The sequence below is a fragment of the Ostrinia nubilalis genome, chromosome 17, assembly GCF_963855985.1.
Source record: "Ostrinia nubilalis chromosome 17, ilOstNubi1.1, whole genome shotgun sequence".
In the NCBI taxonomy this organism is placed as follows: Eukaryota; Metazoa; Arthropoda; class Insecta; order Lepidoptera; family Crambidae; genus Ostrinia; species Ostrinia nubilalis.
In genome coordinates this window covers 4,670,984-4,689,882 of record NC_087104.1, presented here as the reverse complement: position 1 = coordinate 4,689,882, position 18,899 = coordinate 4,670,984, and the positions used below count along the sequence as shown (strand labels likewise).

The following is an 18,899-nucleotide window of genomic DNA, read 5'->3' as shown; positions in this document are numbered from 1 at the left end:
ATTGTATCGTACTATTTTCACTTAGTACCAGTTCACGCCCATTTGAGTTAGGTCCCGTAGGTAGCCTACTTTAAATAAATTGGCGCTCTCTTAAGGTAAAACAGTACAGTATCAGTTCGTTCATTCGTTCGTTTCAGCCAAATGAAAAAAAAAGAAATGAAGTCCACAACGACCGGTCCTGCGCTGCCCTCATCCAGGCTCTTCCCGCCACCTTCACCAGATCGTCGGTCCACCTAGTGGGAGGCCTGACCACGCTACGTCTTCCGGCCCGTGGTCGCCACTCGAGAACTTATTTGCCCCAACGCCCAACGGCCATCGTTTCTACGAGCTATGTGCCCCGCCCACTGCCACTTGATTTTAGCAATGCTATATGCCAGTATATGCTATGACATAGTACAGTATCAGTACGGTGTCGTTTTCTATAGTAAGTATAGATTTTTAACCGAGATATCTCGGTATAGAGTATACCTACTCGACTCGGTACAGAGCAAACACCTCCCATAAACTCACAGTGCGGCTTCAAAACAAATTTAATGCTCCTAAATTTATGTAGGAAGGAAAGCAATTTTCCGTGTATTGACTCAGCAGCATTTCAATTTATTTGCACACATGTATCATGAAATACCTCTCCCTTAATTAAAGTGTCGTCTGCCACCCTGTTACTTACAGTTCTATTCCAATTTAAAGTTGGCGCACAGTGAGTTATAAAAGATACATCCTACTAATATTATAAATGCGAAAGTTTGGATGTCTGGATGTCTGGATGTTTGTTACTCTTTCACGCAAAAACTACTGAACGGATTTTGATAAAACTTTACACTATGATTGTTTATAACCCAGAATAACATATAATTTATGACGATCTGTGACAAACCAAATTTCACGCGGGTAAAGCCGCGGGCAAAAGCTAGTTTTATATAACTCTACAATTTGCAAGTTCCTTTCTATGGAGAGCAAACATATGTGAAGACGAATATCTTGGTAAACTAAACTTGGAACATAGTCTTGATTTTGAAATGACTATCTTATACCTAATAAGGTATTTCTACAGTTTTATATATTAAAACACTTTACAATACCACAGATTGCAGGCACGTTCGAAGTTCTTGGAACTTGTACAGTTGAGAGCACATCAGACTATTAATTTATAGGAAAATAGGATTTATTACAACTACATGAGAACCGTATTGCCAAGCTCGCTGCGCTGTTGTCTGTACACGGTATTACTTTAAGTTGCATGAACTGTTCGCGAGAGCTTGAAGTAATAAGAGCCACTTAAGGGCCAAGTCTACTAGAAAAAGTGGAAGTTATTACTATTGAATTTCAAGAAGCATAGTACTTTGTTGGATGCTACTTAAAGAAACATAGTGCAAATTGATCAATTTTACAAGTCAAGAGAATATCCTTTCTCGTAAGACCATCCGGTCATCTCATGAACTCTCTTTTAGTTACTAAAGTATTCTTTAACTCGCAGCCGTCCCCTGGGGTTGATAAAAGCTAGTATAAGTGTCACTTTCACTGCTTTAGAGCCCAGATTTTCAAAACTTGGTTATTATTATCACTTGTTGACTTGCCTTCTCATTGATATTCCTGGAATGTATCTAATTTCTGGAATTAAGTGCTTCAAATTTAAGTACCTAATAATAGGTACTTATTGTGAACACCCTAATACAGTCTATTTTTGGAGTTTACGGGATTCTCATTATGGTAATGATGTACGTTATTCTTTTTCTGAAAATAAATAATTGCTAATTCTATTTTTAATTAGAACCACAAAAACTCAGCTTTGTCTCGGTAGGTTCATTATGTATTTATTGGACTTCCGACCTCTTGTAAGGCTTTTAATTACCACAAAAAATGTAATTACGAACGGCACAAGGGCTACATTCCTTTTTTTATTATAGTAGTAAAGCTCAAATTAGAGAAATTATCACGAAGTTTGGAAGTTGGTAGTTCGACTTTAGAGACCCAGGACTTAAAGGAACAGATAGAAAAGCTCACTTCAAATTTAATGAGCACACAGAACGAACTAGAAAATACAATTTGTGAAAATAACTGTCTAAAACAAACAATAAACAAACTTACACATGAAATTTTCCTACTGAAAAATGTATGCCACAGCCCATGTACTCCAGCCTCCAGCAACAGAATGTCCAAAAGTCACCATGTGAACATCCAGGAACGGGGAAATAGTACACCAAAATCCACTTGTCATGCGAAGAACAACCACGCTATACAAAATTTGAGAACTAAACCCAAGATATTTCCCAGAGAAAAACAACTGGAATTAGAACTATTAATAAGTGATCTACAAGAAAAGCTACTAAATGCTAACATAGAAATAAAAAAGTTGCAAGAACAGATAAACAATGCACTGAGTTTGCCACTCGCAACCGCAGAAAACATTGCAATGTGTGGAAAAAAATCTCCAAAGTTTATAAAAATATCCAAAAATAATTCTACACAAACCATAAGGATATACGGCGCACAACAGAGTACGGGTCTCGCATCTGTCTTATTGAACTCCAAGAAAAACCGACGGTATAAAGTTCAAAGTCAAACTAAGCCAAATGCTCTGACTGCGGACATACTTCAGGACTGTTACTACAATGAACCTAACTTAGAGGATGTTATTGTAATAAATGTTGGAGAAAATGACAGAAATCCGAATAATATTTTATCTGAAATTAACAATTTTTTAAATCAATTTTATAGTTTTACTGTAATTGTATTAAGTGTGACATATAACCAATTTTTAAATGAATCTTTGTTGAATCATGAAATTGAATATATGTGTAAATATTTTAAGAATAGCTATTTTTTAAACCTGGATAATTATGTCTCAAAGGATAATTTGTGCAAAAGAATTAATTTTATTGTTGATTGTGTAAATTATGATCGAGAATACCTTGACGTTAAAAAAATAAGGCAATTAATTTTACGTAAAACTAGTAATAATATTAGTAATACTGAAAAATTTGAGAGGGGCACTATTCCATTCTATTTTGCCTCGAGATATAAAAATAATAATATGGAGAGAGGCCACGAAAGCCCAACACCCACAAAGCCCAACACAAAGAAAGGAACCATCCCTTTCTACTTTCCAATTGTAAAAAAAGATAAGTTTTTTCGTACCTAATGATAACTGTTATAACTCATGTGGGCTTCCCTCCATATCTAGTGACGACATAGGTAAGTTTACAGTTTTACATCAGAACATTCAGGGACTATTAGGTAAACTAGATGCACTGGAACTGGTTGTTGATGAATTCAAGCAAAGAAAGTTTGATATTGACGCTTTATGCTTTTCCGAAACATTCCTGAAATCAGGAACTCAAAATAACGCAGTATTGAAAAAATATAACATGGTATCATCATTCTGCAGGACAAGTAGGGCTCGAGGCGGCGTCTGTATTTTTATTGACAAATATATGGATTTCAAACCTCTTCCTATCTGTAAAGACTTTGCAATCGAAAAAAGCTTTGAGTGCTGTGGGGTGGAGTTGCCATCTCATAAATGCATTTTATTGTGTCTATACAGGATTCCTAAGAGTAATCCCACAATATTTCTTAACCAACTGGAACTACTTTTGTACAAACTATCAATAAGAAATAAAAAACTAGTATTAACCGGTGACTGGAATATCAACACCTTAAAAAAAGACACATTATCTACTAATCTAGTAAACTTGTTACATAGTTTTAACATTGAGTTACACATCGACGAGCCTACGCGTGGTCTCTCATGTATTGATCACATTGCTAGCAATATTGGGGATGCAAAGGGGAATGTTCACGAGCTCTATCTTTCCGACCATAATACTTGCCAAACGCTTTCCTTTCAAACAGACTTGCATAAATACAGGGTTCATTTTTGGTACAAGCGACAGAGAGATTTTAATGATGAGAACGTACACAAATTCGTAAATTACATTAGTAGTTTGTCATGGCAAGATGTCTGTAGCGATGGTAACCTAAATTCTGCCTTTAAAAAGTTTCATGATGAATTGTGCCTTTTCTATGAACTATGTTTCCCAGAAAAGCGCATTAAAATTAATTCAAAAAATACAAGACCAAAGTGGATCACAAAAGGCATTAGGGTTTCTTGCATAAACAAACGTAAACTGAGGTCTGCTTATTACAGAACCAGATCAGAATTAACTAAATGTGCTTTTAAAAAGTATAGTAAAATATTGCGGGAATGCATATTTACCTCACAAAAAAACCGCAATGCTAATATAGTAAAAAAGGCAAAAAATAAGTGTAAAGCCTCATGGGACGTCATCAAGAACATGTCAGAATATAACAAAACAAATATAGACATTAAATCGTTGAATCTTGATAACCAAGAAATTAAAGATCCTCTTCAAATTGCTGAAATGTTTAACAATCACTTTATCAATGTATCCAACTCTCCCCTGACACATGGCAGATATGACCATAAGTTAATTGACAATTTAAATACTAGTATATTTCTGAAACCATGCACGGAATGTGAAGTCCTAAATATTATTAAATCTTTGAATAGCACAAAATCAGTAGGAATAGATCACCTCTCCACGCCCATACTTAAAGCGTGTGCCAAATATCTAGCGCCAATACTAGTGCATCTGATAAATTTATCATTTGAGCAAGGTTTATTTCCAGAGTCACTTAAACACTCCATTGTCAAACCATTGTTTAAAAAGAATGACAAACGGGATGTAAATAACTATCGGCCTATAACTCTTGTTCCTATTCTTTCAAAAATTTTTGAAAAGGCTATGAAAGTTAGGATCACAAACTTTCTGGATAAACATAATATCATAGCCAAGGAGCAGAATGGGTTTCAGAAACATAAATCTACAACTCTCGCAGGATACAGACTGATGTGTAGCGTTACCAATTTTATAGATAGCAAAGTGCCAGTTACATCTATATTCTTTGACCTTAGCAAGGCATTCGATCGAGTTGACCACAAAATCCTCCTCGTCAAATGCGAAAAATATGGCATTAGAGGACCTGCGCTCAACTGGATCAGGAGTTACCTTGCAGACAGAACGCAGTGCGTACAGGTCACAAAAATTAATCAGAGTAACGAGGCGATTGACTATAGGTCATCCTTTCAACAAAATAAATTGGGCATTCCTCAGGGAAGCGTCCTGGGACCCTTGTTGTTTCTTTTATATGTAAACGACTTACCGAAGGCTACCCGTTTTGAAACTATCTTGTTTGCAGATGATATTTCACTTGTTATACCAAATAATGAGAAAGGGGTGATCTACGAAGCTTCGATTAATAAATCAATAGTTAATGTAGATAACTGGTTAAGACAGAATAATCTCTTAATTAACGCCTCAAAAACTAAATACATTCAGTTTCATAACGTCAAAAGTAAAAGCATAAACTTAAACTTAAAATGCCGAGAACAAATTATAGATGAAGTCCATGAGACGAAATTTCTGGGTATTACACTGGATCGCCATTGCAATTGGAAAAGTCATGTTCAGGGTATGTAAGAAGTTAAGCTGTTTCGTATTTGCTCTGTATCGTCTAAGAAATAAAACAAATGAAAAGACTGCCATCATGGCATACCATGGTTATGTATCATCAGTGTTGAGATATGGAATAATTTTGTGGGGAAACTCAACAGATGTGCAAAAGGTGTTTGTTGCTCAAAAAAAATGTGTGCGAGCCATAAGTGGCATTGGGCCACGTGAAAGCTGCAGGCCTATGTTTAAGAAATACAACTTACTTACAGTGACAGCCATGTATATCTTTGAAATAGGAACTTTCATAAGGCATAACATGTCATTCTTTAAAACAGAAACTCATATACAGAGGCTACGACCAAGAGACCCGCACAAACTGATGTTGCCACAACATAATAGTACTCTCCATAATAACAACTGTTATACAGGGTGTTTGGCGCATCGTGTGCCAAAATGATTTGGCGGATAGAATGGGTCATTTCCTATATTTTCAGCCCCCATAACACGTTCCATGCCAGGCGGCTACTTTTAAATTAATTGTTTTTGTAATTTCACCAAAATACCCAAATCGCATCGTTTAATTTCGATTTAAAAAAAAACTACTAGGCGTAGCCTCAAAGTAAATATTTTGTTTTGACGTGCATTGATGTAGGGTTGCATCAAATCTAAATTTACTGGCAAATATCATCTAGTTTTTTTAAAATTCAGCTTTAAAGTTTTCCGAAAAGTTAAAAATGGACTGAACATTTAAGTTTACATGGCTATAATTTTTTTTTTAAAAGAGATAGCGATCTTCGGATTTTATCAAAACTTCTGTAGTCTATCCCCATTCAAACGGTATACTAATCTTGTTTAAATAATAACAACAACTTCACAAATTCCTTAAATTAGTGCATTGACTCTACTCGGACTGATTTGCGAAATTTGTGTTTATAGCCCCTTTTTGTGTGGATAGCACGTTAAACACCTAACAGGTAAAAATTGTTTATCTTATGCAATGTAAAAACCTTTTTCCTATCGTTTTTCAATGTGGATTTCTTGAAATTATAGACGATAATAATTATTTTGATCGTTTATTAATTATTACAAATTTTGTTCAAAATGTCCGCCTCGGCAACGTATAGGTACACTCACGACATCTTCTTTTAATTTCGACTGTTGTCGTATGCAGCCACATTTCTCTTTTTATTACTACAAAGGCGTTTTCTATTCGTTGTTGTAGTTCTTCTATTGTTTGAATCCGTTACGTACACCAGTTCTTTAGTTTGTCCCCAGACGTAAAAATCTAACGGAGTTAGGTCTGGGGAACGTGCAGGCCACTGTATAGGGCCATCTCTTCCAATCCACGAATAGAAAACGCCTTTGTAGTAATAAAAAGAGAAATGTGGTTGCATACGACAACAGTCAAAATTAGTATACGTAGCCGAGGCGGTTATTTTGAACAAAATTTGTAATAATTAATAAACGATCAAAATAATAATTTTCGTCTTTAATTTCAAGAAATCCACATTGAAAAACGATAGGGAAAAGGTTTTTACATTGCATAAGATAAATAATTTTTACCTGTTAGGTGTTTAACGTGCTATTCACACAAAAAGGGGCTATAAACACAAATTTCGCAAATCAGTCCGAGTAGAGTCAATGCACTAAATTTAAGGAATTTGTGAAGTTGTTGTTATTATTTAAACAAGATTAGTATACCGTTTGAATGGGGATAGACTACAGAAGTTTTGATAAAATCCGAAGATCGCTATCTCTTTTAAAAAAAAAAATATAGCCATGTAAACTTAAATGTTCAGTCCATTTTTAACTTTTCGGAAAACTTTAAAGCTGAATTTTAAAAAAACTAGATGATATTTGCCAGTAAATTTAGATTTGATGCAACCCTACATCAATGCACGTCAAAACAAAATATTTACTTTGAGGCTACGCCTAGTAGTTTTTTTTTAAATCGAAATTAAATGATGCGATTGGGGTATTTAGGTGAAATTATTAAAAAAAATAATATAAAAGTAGCCGCCTGGCATGGAACCTGTTATGGGGGCTGAAAATATAGAAAATGGCCCCTTCTATACGCCAAATCATTTTGGCACACGATGCGCCAAACACCCTGTATAATGCCCATTCGCGTATATAATAGAATCCCCTTAGAAATTAGACAATTACCTACTACTTTGTTTTTACGTAAATTAAAACACTGGCTTGTTGGAGAGTGCTTTTATGACATGAAAGAATATTTTGACAAATAAAACAATGTAAATGAATGTGTACCTGACAAGCATGTAATATTATTATGATTTTATTAATGGACATCTTTTTAATTTTAATTTATTTAATGTGACATTTTTGTTAAGTTTTTGCATGCCGACATTCGGTAGAGCACGCATGCACTTACAAACTGCTTTATGTATAATTTGAACAAATATGTACCGTGTCTCTTACGCAAATAAATGATTTCTATTCTATTCTATTCTATTCTATTCTCGAGGAGTCAGTTCAAAGCTTTGTTACTAGTGATGTCACACGATATTGCTTACTATCGATAGACTATCCGATTTCTATCAATATTCTAACTTGCCAGTATATCGATGGTATCGAGGTAAATGATAGTCGTTAGTTATCATAGGCATGAAGTCCCGTATGACCTAGGTTAGGTACACAAAAGGTTAAAGTTTGTGAAGAGAAAACCCATTTTAGAATTTGGCTCGCGCGATACTTTTTGCTACTTAAAATTTAGTTAACAACTTAATTTTAACTTGCCACTTGCTACTAAATTGTGTGTTTAAATACTTACCCAATTAATAACTTAAGATTAAGGTAAAATTTAGTTAGGTAGGTACATACTTATCTACTTAACACGTGTAAATCAGCCTCAATGGCTATTTGTGCTGTGACTTAAATACCAAAATTTAAACAGGTAAGGTCAGAAACAAAACTATTAATTATAACTCTTTGATAAACGTAGACTAAGTAAATACCTACTTATTATATCAATTTGTCGTAATACGAATACGAGATGATGTTGACAACAAAACGTTTATTTGCTTTCAAGGAAAAGTCGGTAATAATAAGAGTATCTGTTTAATTTGCTTCCTATACAAACTTCAGATTGAAAGAAGAAAAAATATGGTTTTCTCGTAATTGTCTACTTATTAGATCATTACATACGGTATACGTACGAGTAGATACCTACATACGAATGCGCAGTATTACTAATTGTACTCGTAATATTCAATTTAGCAATTCAAATACGAAAAGCGATTTCGAATGGAAATCATAGTTCAAAATCACGTTTCCAGTTGTGCGTCAAATCTAAAATCTGACCACTGACCGTGTACATGACGTGATGTGATTTGCTATACATATCATTGCTATACTCCCACGTGCTGGTCGAATGTTAGTATGAATAAACTTTAATTTAATTGAAAAGATGTGTTAGACTTATGCTCGTTTTCACCAACAATCCCTAATTGTTAAGTGAGCCCTATGATAACACATTACAGGCATTTTTCATAGGGGTCGCTTAAAAATTAGGGATTGATGGTGAAAACGGGCATTATACTAACAAATGTTATGTAGATCGCGCAGACCCGTTTCAACTGATACCTATTTGAACTTTCTAAAAAACCCTTCATAATGAATATTAAAATGAACCTACATTCCAAATTTTAATATTAGATCTACTAAGTAATAAATATTGGTTGCGCGTTGGGACATGCGATTTTTACTAGCAAAGAGATTTAGCAAGTAGGCTGTTTTAGTGGGAGTAGCCTGCCCACGACTTCACGGCCCATGGTCGCCTCTCAATTTGAGCCTACACGTGTAAATTTATATCCTACTTCCTACTAATTATTATACTCGTAAATACGAAAGTTTGTATGGATGTTAGGATGTCATGACGTATGTTTGATACTCTTTCACGCAAAAACTCCTGAACGGATTTTGTTGAAACTTTAAAGCATTATTGTTTGTAACCCAGATTAACATATAGGCTATAATTTATGCCGATCTGTGACAATACATTTCACGCGGGTGAAGCCGCAGGAAAAAGCTAGTTGAGTTTTATATTCATGAAAATCACATATGTAATTTCCCATGACAATATTTAAGGTCGGATAGAATCACAAGTAGGATACTTGTATGTATTTTTAGTAAATGGAAGATAAATTGGTTAATTTTCCGACAATGTTTTACTTTCATTAGAGGAAAAAACCCTTTTAAGGGTTCCGTATTTTTTTTTGGTATTAAATAAAGTAACTTCGTAGTCATTTTTAACTGCAATTTTATTATGGTTCTATTCATTTTAAAATTATGATTATTAATGTAATTGTTTATAGTACAAAAATCTCTTTACCGTTCCGGAATGAAGTGATCCCAGAATATTTAACAGATCATCGATCAATTAGTATGGATCAGTGAATATTGTTTCGAATTAAAAATTTTCGGTGGTCCTATATTTGTTTTTTGAGCATCAAAATAACCCTTTTCGTATCGGACAAGGTACTTTTGACACGTTACAATAAATATTTTTTGAAACCAAATCATTTGTTCACAGGTAATGGCGTTACTAGTATACTAACCAACAATCAAGATGTCGTTTGAAGACGGCAGCTCCAACATAACCAGAACCCTCACTAATCTCTTTGAGGAGATGCTCCTGGCATCTGACGTGGAAAATAAGAATAGAAGTAACGTAGACCTATCCTTATTTCTGTCGGCTTTGAAGGAGAAGTCCTCAAAGAACACCAGCCATGAGCCCTTAGACTTCGGGACGTTGGTGAAGCTGGTGGATGGATGGCGACATAAGCTGAATTTGACGAAGACGGCAGAAGCCACTTGCAACTACTGTGATGGAAATTTCCGTGACCTGATCCTGGCGTACAACAACATCCATGGCTACATAAGTCTGATAGTAAGTATTTGTAAAGAATATTTGTTTGTAATAATTTGGACCGACGACATCGAAGCGTTGGGAGAGGCCTATGTTCAGCAGTGGACGTCCTATGGCTGAAATGATGATTTGTTTGTCAGTCAAATATTACTGGCATGTAGATAACAGCATAGTACGTGATAGATCCTTCAACAAAGTGTTCATCGTCGTGTGCAGTCACCCACAGTAGCCAAAAAGTTTGCAAAGCGTCGTTGTTACAATGAGGGTTTTCGCGAATGAAAGATCCGCTAGATGGCGGGACGTGGATGTGGGGTCTGACTGCTGCGTGATTGGTGGATTTTGACATATCTGTCAATGTCATGTCAAAAATAACCAATCATGCAGCATTTGGACCTCACGTCTACGTATTGCCATCTGGCGGATTTTTCATTCGCGAAAACCCTCATTGGAAAAGGTTGTGTTGTCAACTTTTTGTCACGAACTATATATTTGACGCTGACTGTGTACCTATTTTTTTAAATTTAATACATTTCTAGCAAAGGCTATTTACAGCTGCCTTTGTAGCTTGTCATTGTCATCTACTTTGTATTGGAGTTTACCTTTTTATAAGTGTTTTGTTACCAAATCCCGTACTAGTGATAATTTACATTGGAGTGAAGTCCATCTTTAACTTCGAACTCTTCTAATGTTAGTTGTTCTTTTTCATGGCGGGTCCAGGGCCACTTTAAACCTCTGAGATAAACTTTGTTTTCACTTCTTCTTCTTTTCGTGTCGACAACAAACCTACACATTGTCAGCCCAAAACTCCGCCACAAGAGTGGCGTTGTCAGTTTATTCATAGTAATTTGTTTTCACTGTAGTATTTTTATTAGTACAAACTGTAGACTCTAGCTATACGTATACCTACAGGACTTGACGAAAGTTGGATCTATCTGTTTAAATTATACTATGATATTACAAACTGACATTTTAATTTGTTTATTTGTATAAATTGTGGTCAAAGTTACTTGGTAGTAGCGGAGATAGACATTATTAGCTTTGGCTTTAGTTGGCTTAGCTCCAGGGCAATTGGTAATGTTTACGGAGCTTATTTACAGTTAAGTGGAAGCTTTGAGCTTGGGTATGATTGCTTTATCTTTAATAACTATTCATGTTTTTAATAGCGATAATTTACATTAAATTGAGTAGGTACTTACCTAATTTTGAGTAACTAGAGACGAGAGGATTACCATAGATTTCCCAAATGTGTTAATTACATATTATAGAAGGCCATTTACATAAATCCATACCTATTCAGTACAGTCAAAGCGGGTCTTTGAATACCCTCGTCTCCACATGGGTATCAAATTACCCGTTTTTAGGGTAGTTATGTTTATTTGTGAGCGATTAGGCTCATCATGTCGGTCCCTTCCTAATGGCCATGCAAATACCGCTGGCAATATCAAAACACCATAATGAGGGTATGCTTTAATTTAATACCGATAAATTCCATTTATTCAGGGTGTTTTGATTGATTTGATGAATTAGTTTGTCAATTAGTGTGTTCGTTTTTATTTGTACGTGGTTCTTTAGCGTTAATTGTAGGTACAGTTAGACAGCACATCATCAGACTAACAAAATCAAATCAAAAATCAAAATATTTATTCAGTAAGTAGGCCTCCTTAGACAGGCGCACTCGTGTACACGTCCCATAAATATCTTGCTCTGCCACCGCCGTTTTGGTAGTAAACATGCCCCAATTACAACAACATAATTTTAAGACCCCACAGTTACAGAATATATGTATTATATTATAATCATATTACGGTCTTATCTTTTTTTATCCATAACGAGGAAGCTCTTGGCCTGTATCTCACCTGATGGTAAGTAACGATCAGGCCGAAGGTGGAAGCGAACTTCACCCGGAATCCTCAACCACGGAGGAACTGGCTATCCTACCTCTTAACTGCCGGAACACAACAATGCTGTTAACATTGTTGTTATGGCGACAGACTTAGGTAAGATGGTGGTAGCTAGCCAGGCGGACTTAGAACAAGCCCTACCACCAACCAAACCGAACAGAAAAATCTGCCCCCACTAGGAATCGAACCCGGGACCTCTGTGTCTGAAGCAGGTGGCCTTACCAATAGACTACAGAGGCGGTTAAATCTTGACTTAACTTAATAGTGTATAAACCCTGGTCTTCCTAATCTAAATGAATTATTAATAAGGTATCTAATATTATGCATATAATAATAATAAATTCCCAAAATAATAAATTGTCTTTGCAATAGGAAAACCGCTTTAGGCGTCTGACATGGCATTTACATAAAACTCTACCTACTTACATAAAATTATGTATATCCTGTAAAACTACGAGTACTTGATAATAACGAAGTTTAAGCATTGTTATTGTAAGAATAAAGTTCAGGATGGATCTAAGAATCTACTCTCTGATAAAGATTACAAGAAACGGCCCTGATCCAAATAATGTTTAATTTAAAAACAGATCGTGTTATTTAATTTTTTTCAAAAAGGTGAAAGTAACAAAATACAACAAAAAAATACAGCTAGTCTTGTCTCTTAATATAATCCGCTAAGAACGTATTTTACGAAACTCCAGCAGGGCAAAACGGGGTGGGTCCACGCACATTATATCAATTTAATTTTATAACAATTTTAAATGTTGACTGTAAGTAAGTAATACTCGTACACAAATATTATGGACCTAAGCACCTATGCTTGTGGGATTTCATCATGCTACCTTTGTTAGTAAAGCTAGTATGATAATAATGGCATGCTTCATTGAATACTTATTCATACTTAGTTTAATCCCTATAAAGCGGCAATTCTAGACATAGATAATACAAAATGAATTATCTCGTGCCACAGAATAAGTAACTCGGCTTGTAAGCTGGATTTGTATAGGTAAGGTTCGTGTGTTACGCATTAAGTTCTACAATACATTACAATTCAGACTGGCAAAACCTAGACTTTTGCCCTCATAGGTTATTTTTGTTGAACTGATCTTTAACCCTTTTAATCGGACATAGTAAGTTCTGTGATCTTCGGCCTGGGACAAAGGATAAAGGATAAAAATGTTTGGCAATGGCAGTGTCCTTTTTAAGCCTTTTTGGACAGTCAAGAAAATCATCCGACTGGTCGCGTTCAGATGAATGTAATTCTTAAAGGAAATGATAAACTTAAATGATTTTTTATCAGTTTCTAGTGAAGATATAGGCCAATTTTTCAGATTTTTGTGATGGATAGAAATATCCCATTCTCATTACTTTTTGAACACCCCTCGTATTCTCACTGTCTTAGCATCCGACCGAAAATGGATTTTCAGCCGAAAAATGGCCGAAAACGAATATTCGGTCGATCACTAAAAGTTAAAAGACGTCCAAGTTGCAACATTTATTTCAATATCCATGCACACTTGGACCTTGGACGGCTCTTGTGTGGACCCTTGTCAAGCACATTTGAACTTAAAAGAGCCCTTTTGATTTCCGCTATCGATCTTTTGAAGTTTATCTCCATTAGGAATAAAGGAAAGGAAGAAAATAATAAAAAAATATCTTTATTGTGTAGACTAATTAAATTAGTACCTACTTACAAATCGTCAAATGCTTTTATGGAGCCCATAAGTATCAGTATTAAAAGTAACTTGCGTCTGGTTCCCCGGTGATGGAATGGGTTATTCCGTATTCGACCCACGACATCTCTACCCACTCATTATTTTTTCCTTACTCAACCCAATTTTGTTCCTTACTCTACCCACAATAATTATTTCATTTTATGTTCTTAGCATTGTTCTTAGGGGGCTTTTGGTATTAGGTTGTGAATTCCTATTAATAAGGCTCATTGAATCACGTCAATAGGCCTATCTGTATCAGAATTCCAACAGGGAATTCAGAATCTGCCTTCGAATATTAGTCAAAACAGATTCGCAGAGAATTCAAAGCAATAAGAAAGGCGGGGGCGTTTTCAATAAGTAAGGTTATTAAGCACGTATCAGTGTCTGTCATTCTAAATCCTGAATAACTTCATAATCTGATTACCTGTCACCCTTTTCAGATAGATTACGCTAATCCCACGCTTCAATTGGGAAATACAATACAATTAGGTATCCGGTACGTTCATAGCATTTGATTTGTAAGGTTTACGACGTTACTCGTAACGAAAACCAAAGACGCGATTTGAAATTCAGATTTTGTATCAACAAGAGCATGAGCTTACCCGGATTTACATATACAGGGTGGACCAAAAACTTTTGCAAATAGCAACTTTACACAAAAGCACGACGTTGTTTCATGAAACGCTCCACAGTGACTAAACATTTTTGAAATTATGCACAGTTGCCGTTCCTAACTCGAACAGTTTTCGAGAAAATAAGCGTTGCTATTTGCAAAAAAATTTGGCCCAACCTATATTTTACACTTGCACAACTTTGAAGCGTGTTGCAATTTAGCTCGTTTGACGCACCGCAAGTTGGCATGTTATGATATCTACTATCTATAGCAGTGGTTCCCAAACTTATTTAGTCTACTCCCCACTTTGAGAATAAATTATTTTTAGCGCCCCCCATTTTTGTAGTCAAGAGTCGAGCTCAGTCGGTGTCTAAGAGTCCTCCTAGTAAATGACGCCTCCCAAGCCTCTACACAACGTCCCGATTTTTTTTCTGGGTCTCTTACCGCCCCCCTTTAAGCCTGCAGCGCCCACAAGGGGGCGTTATCGCCCACTTTGGGAAAGACTGATCTATAGCATGAACAACCTTAAATACAGCTAGGTCTAGCCCTTAACTGAGTCAGTGCCTGAGGTATAAGATCAGCACAAGAGAGTGTTTTTGAGACATCAAACTTCAGCGCGACTTCAGATTTCTATCAGCCCCCCTAGACAAAACGCACTTTTTGATCGAATTGAAAATCGAATCCGTCAAAACTCCATACAAAAAAGGGGCTTTTCAACCACTTTTCGACTGGTTTGCGATTATAATATGCACTTTGTCTAGACCCACAGATTTGTATGCTCTGTCACGTCATAATAATATGTCAATGTAACCACTCCCGTGCCGCTCCCATAAAGACCTATAGTATCCCACTTCGACGCTTCTTGGAAAACTTGGACTCTCGTTACGTTTAGTTTACTGGATAGCTCTTCTAAGCTTGTATTGTAAAACAAGCATCAAAGTGTCGAAGAATCACTGAGTAATTTTGTATGAAGAACTCTGAAAAGTGTGTTATTTTGTAGTTTTTTATTTCTTCTTTCTAAAGCTGAGCATTTAAGGCCAGCTAAACTGACGTACATCCAAAACACTGTCAGTGTACCTACAATGAATTTCAACTTAAGATTTCACTAGGGTTAGATTTTGGATTGCAATTACCCACAGAATCTAATTTAAGTAGACACCTACATATGCAAATCTGACAGGTATTTAAAGGTTCAAAACTATGTGAAGTTCTGTTACGATGCTATGAGATGGGTTTTCAAAATTCGGGATACCCGCATATACCAATTCTACTAATTAATTTTATGCAAAGATAAAGAGGTTAGATACTTCATAATTTATATTTGTATGTTGTTCATTTAACTTTAATTTGAGACTTCATTAGAACCTTTATAAATTTAGGTTTTAGTTAATGAAAAATAATTATAATAAAATGAAATTACAAGACTTCTTTGGTGTAAATTGACTAATTAGGTACCTACCTGCTCATGAAATTTTACCTGAAAAGTAGGTTCCTAATAAGCCCTAACCTTGTTTAAATAACGTAAAACAAGAATAAATCGTTTCATCATCATCATTTCAGCCATAGGACGTCCACTGCTTGGGCCTATGTTCAAGGCCTCCCCCAATAACTTCCATGTTAACCGGTTGGCAGTGGCCACAATCCAGCGCTACCTTTATGATTTATAAATGTATGCCAAAAAGGTCCCCAACTTAATATTTAACCTTCAACAGGTAACAGGGAGACGGACAATAGATGGGAGATGCTAAAATGTAATCAAATTCTGTACTGAGTTGACATACGAGCAGCACACACGAGCACTGTTGTTTGCTCAATCTGTACAGGTCTAGGCATATTTGGTTGCGCTGAACAGCCATTTGTATGTGTGTACATGTCCTATACACTTGTATAATGTACTCGTAATATGTGTAATTTTTAGGCTTGAATTTCGGTCTGTCACAGAATGAATATCGAGTGCGTATCCTCCTTTAAACATCGGGATAAACACTATTCTATGTCCTGACTCTATAGCTCTAGAACTATCTCTAAGCCCAATTATATTAAAATCGGTTCTGTCGTTTAAGCGTGAAAAGGTTACAGACAAACAGCAGGCTATGGATAGTTTTTTTATTTGTTGAATAATAAGTTCTCTTAAAACATTAATTATCTTGTTTTTAATATTAATTAGATAAAACTTTGTACCTAGTTACAAAGACTAGACTTATTTGATCTGATTTTGTAGCAGCTATGAAACTCAGTATCTGTAACTTAATGTTTTCAACCATGTAAAGGGTAAAATTTATGTTGAGTTTCTTAATAAATAAATAAGTTTAAAGCTAAAAGGGTAACTTCTGAGCATTGGCGCTGAATTTTGTGTGTAACAAACACAAAAGTAGTAGTTAAGTTACTATGTGTTTACAAGACCCTTAGTTTGTTTAATGTTGTTAGGAACGATGCACAAACGCCTTTGTTTGTACAAGAGCAAGCTAAAGTAAGCCCATTAGTTTTGCATAGCGCAGAGAACTTAGTATAACTTGTTAAATGTGAAAGAGGTCATCACAGAAACGCATAACTTTATTTAAATTGTAGTTTACCAAAAGAAAACATTTGACCGACAAAGATGACTGAGTTTTTTTCACAACTTCTTCTCAGCACCAGTCGATATGGTATCCCGAAGTAGTGGTAGGGCAAGCTAATATTTGAGTCGTGTATTATGTGCTTTAATATTTTGATTTTGTCCTATCCCCTTTTCTGGGAGAGATTACGTCTTGACGATTGTGCAGTTCCAATTTGTGACAGTTACTTTTAAACAGTGGAAATCTAACTCACGTTACTTTGATGAAAGTGGACAAAGCAAAAATAAACTGAAAGTTTGAAACTTCCTTAAGAGTCATATAAATTATGTTAATCTAGTTTTATGTATTAACAAGTAAATGAAACATATTATAGGTTTGATTTCCTCCTACGCTAACGGCGGTCGCGTAAGTACGTCAGCCAAGCCCGAGCTTACGAATATTCCTAACGCATAAACGTAAGTTACACTCAACTGACGTAAGCGCGCGTAACATAGTAAGCGTAGGAGCAAATTAAGTCTAATAGGAGACCGAGGCGAGTATTACCTGAGCTATTAACAGAGCAGAATTGTGATATTGTCGATTTTTTAAACTTATTCGTTCGTTTCAGCCGAAAGACGTCCACTGCTGGACAAAGGCCTCCCCCAAGGATTTCCACCGACCGACAGTTTTAAACTTATTATTAGCTAAGTAAGTATTAACTTGTAACAGTGCGTGTTTTAGTGCAAGTCTCCTCGGCCTCCCCTATTTAGCATTAAAACTTACTTGTGTGAAACTACTTAGATGAAAGTCACCTAAAGTCTACTTTAGTAAGGCAAGGTTAACTAAAGATCTTTTGCGCTTAGCACACAGACAAACAATTTATTATGGGCCTCTTGGACTGGACAAATGGCACTTGTTGTAATGAATTGTATCTAAAGAACGGACGACGGCACGTCATGCTAAAAATTAATAGATCTTAGGTAGTTGTAATAGGAATTATTTTGCAACGAAAATGTACAGCCCGATGTGCTATCTACCCACAGTAAAAAGAAAAGAGTCGAATAATTAAATGAAAGAACACGAACTTTCCTAACATTAAATCATCCTGAGGGCTTATTATTCACAATTTTGAAAGATTAAGACAAATGGCAGATGTTTTTTCGGAATTTGTTAAGTTAATAAAGTTCTTACCTTTTCAAAGTGTTAAAGATAAACACGTCGAAGTTTGCTTAGTTCAATTTTAGATTGCAGCAACTTTGTAAAATGAAATGATTGAAGTAAGTGTAATGAAATGTTTAAAATACTCATTTCTCGTCGTCAATTTGATCACGAGCAATCACAATATAATATAATGTTACTCAAACTCCATACAAAAAACACCAGTTATTGTTAAAGTTATTGTTAGAAATCAAGTGATAATATTAACGATCATAGGAATGAAACACGACCTAGGTTTTTTTAAGAGACTGAAATACACGAGGGTGAAGCCGTAGGCAGAAACTAAAGAGAAACAGCTAGAGAGTATACAAAACACTTCAGAATCAGTATAATGTTCATTGAGGGTCGTAAAATGAAGTAACCAAAACTTTTTCATTTCTGCGAGTTCATATCTGTCCAATACATCCTGTAATGTACTGCGAGGGTGACCTTTTTGGCACGCTCTTTATTTAAAATTCGATGTTTTCAGTCTTTGTCTTTGTGCCAAATTAAGCTTATCTATTGTTTTGTTGCTTGGAATCGGATGTATGTAGAAATCGTGGTTTTGTTCAAAACT

General features: G+C 35.5%; 1 protein-coding gene across 1 annotated transcript in view; it reads left to right on the top strand.

Moving 5' to 3' along the window:
* Positions 1-10,049: 10,049 nt before the first annotated feature.
* LOC135079880 (G-protein coupled receptor dmsr-1-like) overlaps positions 10,050-18,899 on the top strand; it is a 33,671-nt gene continuing 24,821 nt past the window's right edge. Inside the window, exon 1 of the mRNA XM_063974505.1 lies at positions 10,050-10,383. Coding sequence (XP_063830575.1) covers positions 10,063-10,383 — 321 coding nt within the window. The 5' untranslated portion in view covers positions 10,050-10,062. The remainder of the gene's footprint in view (positions 10,384-18,899) is intronic.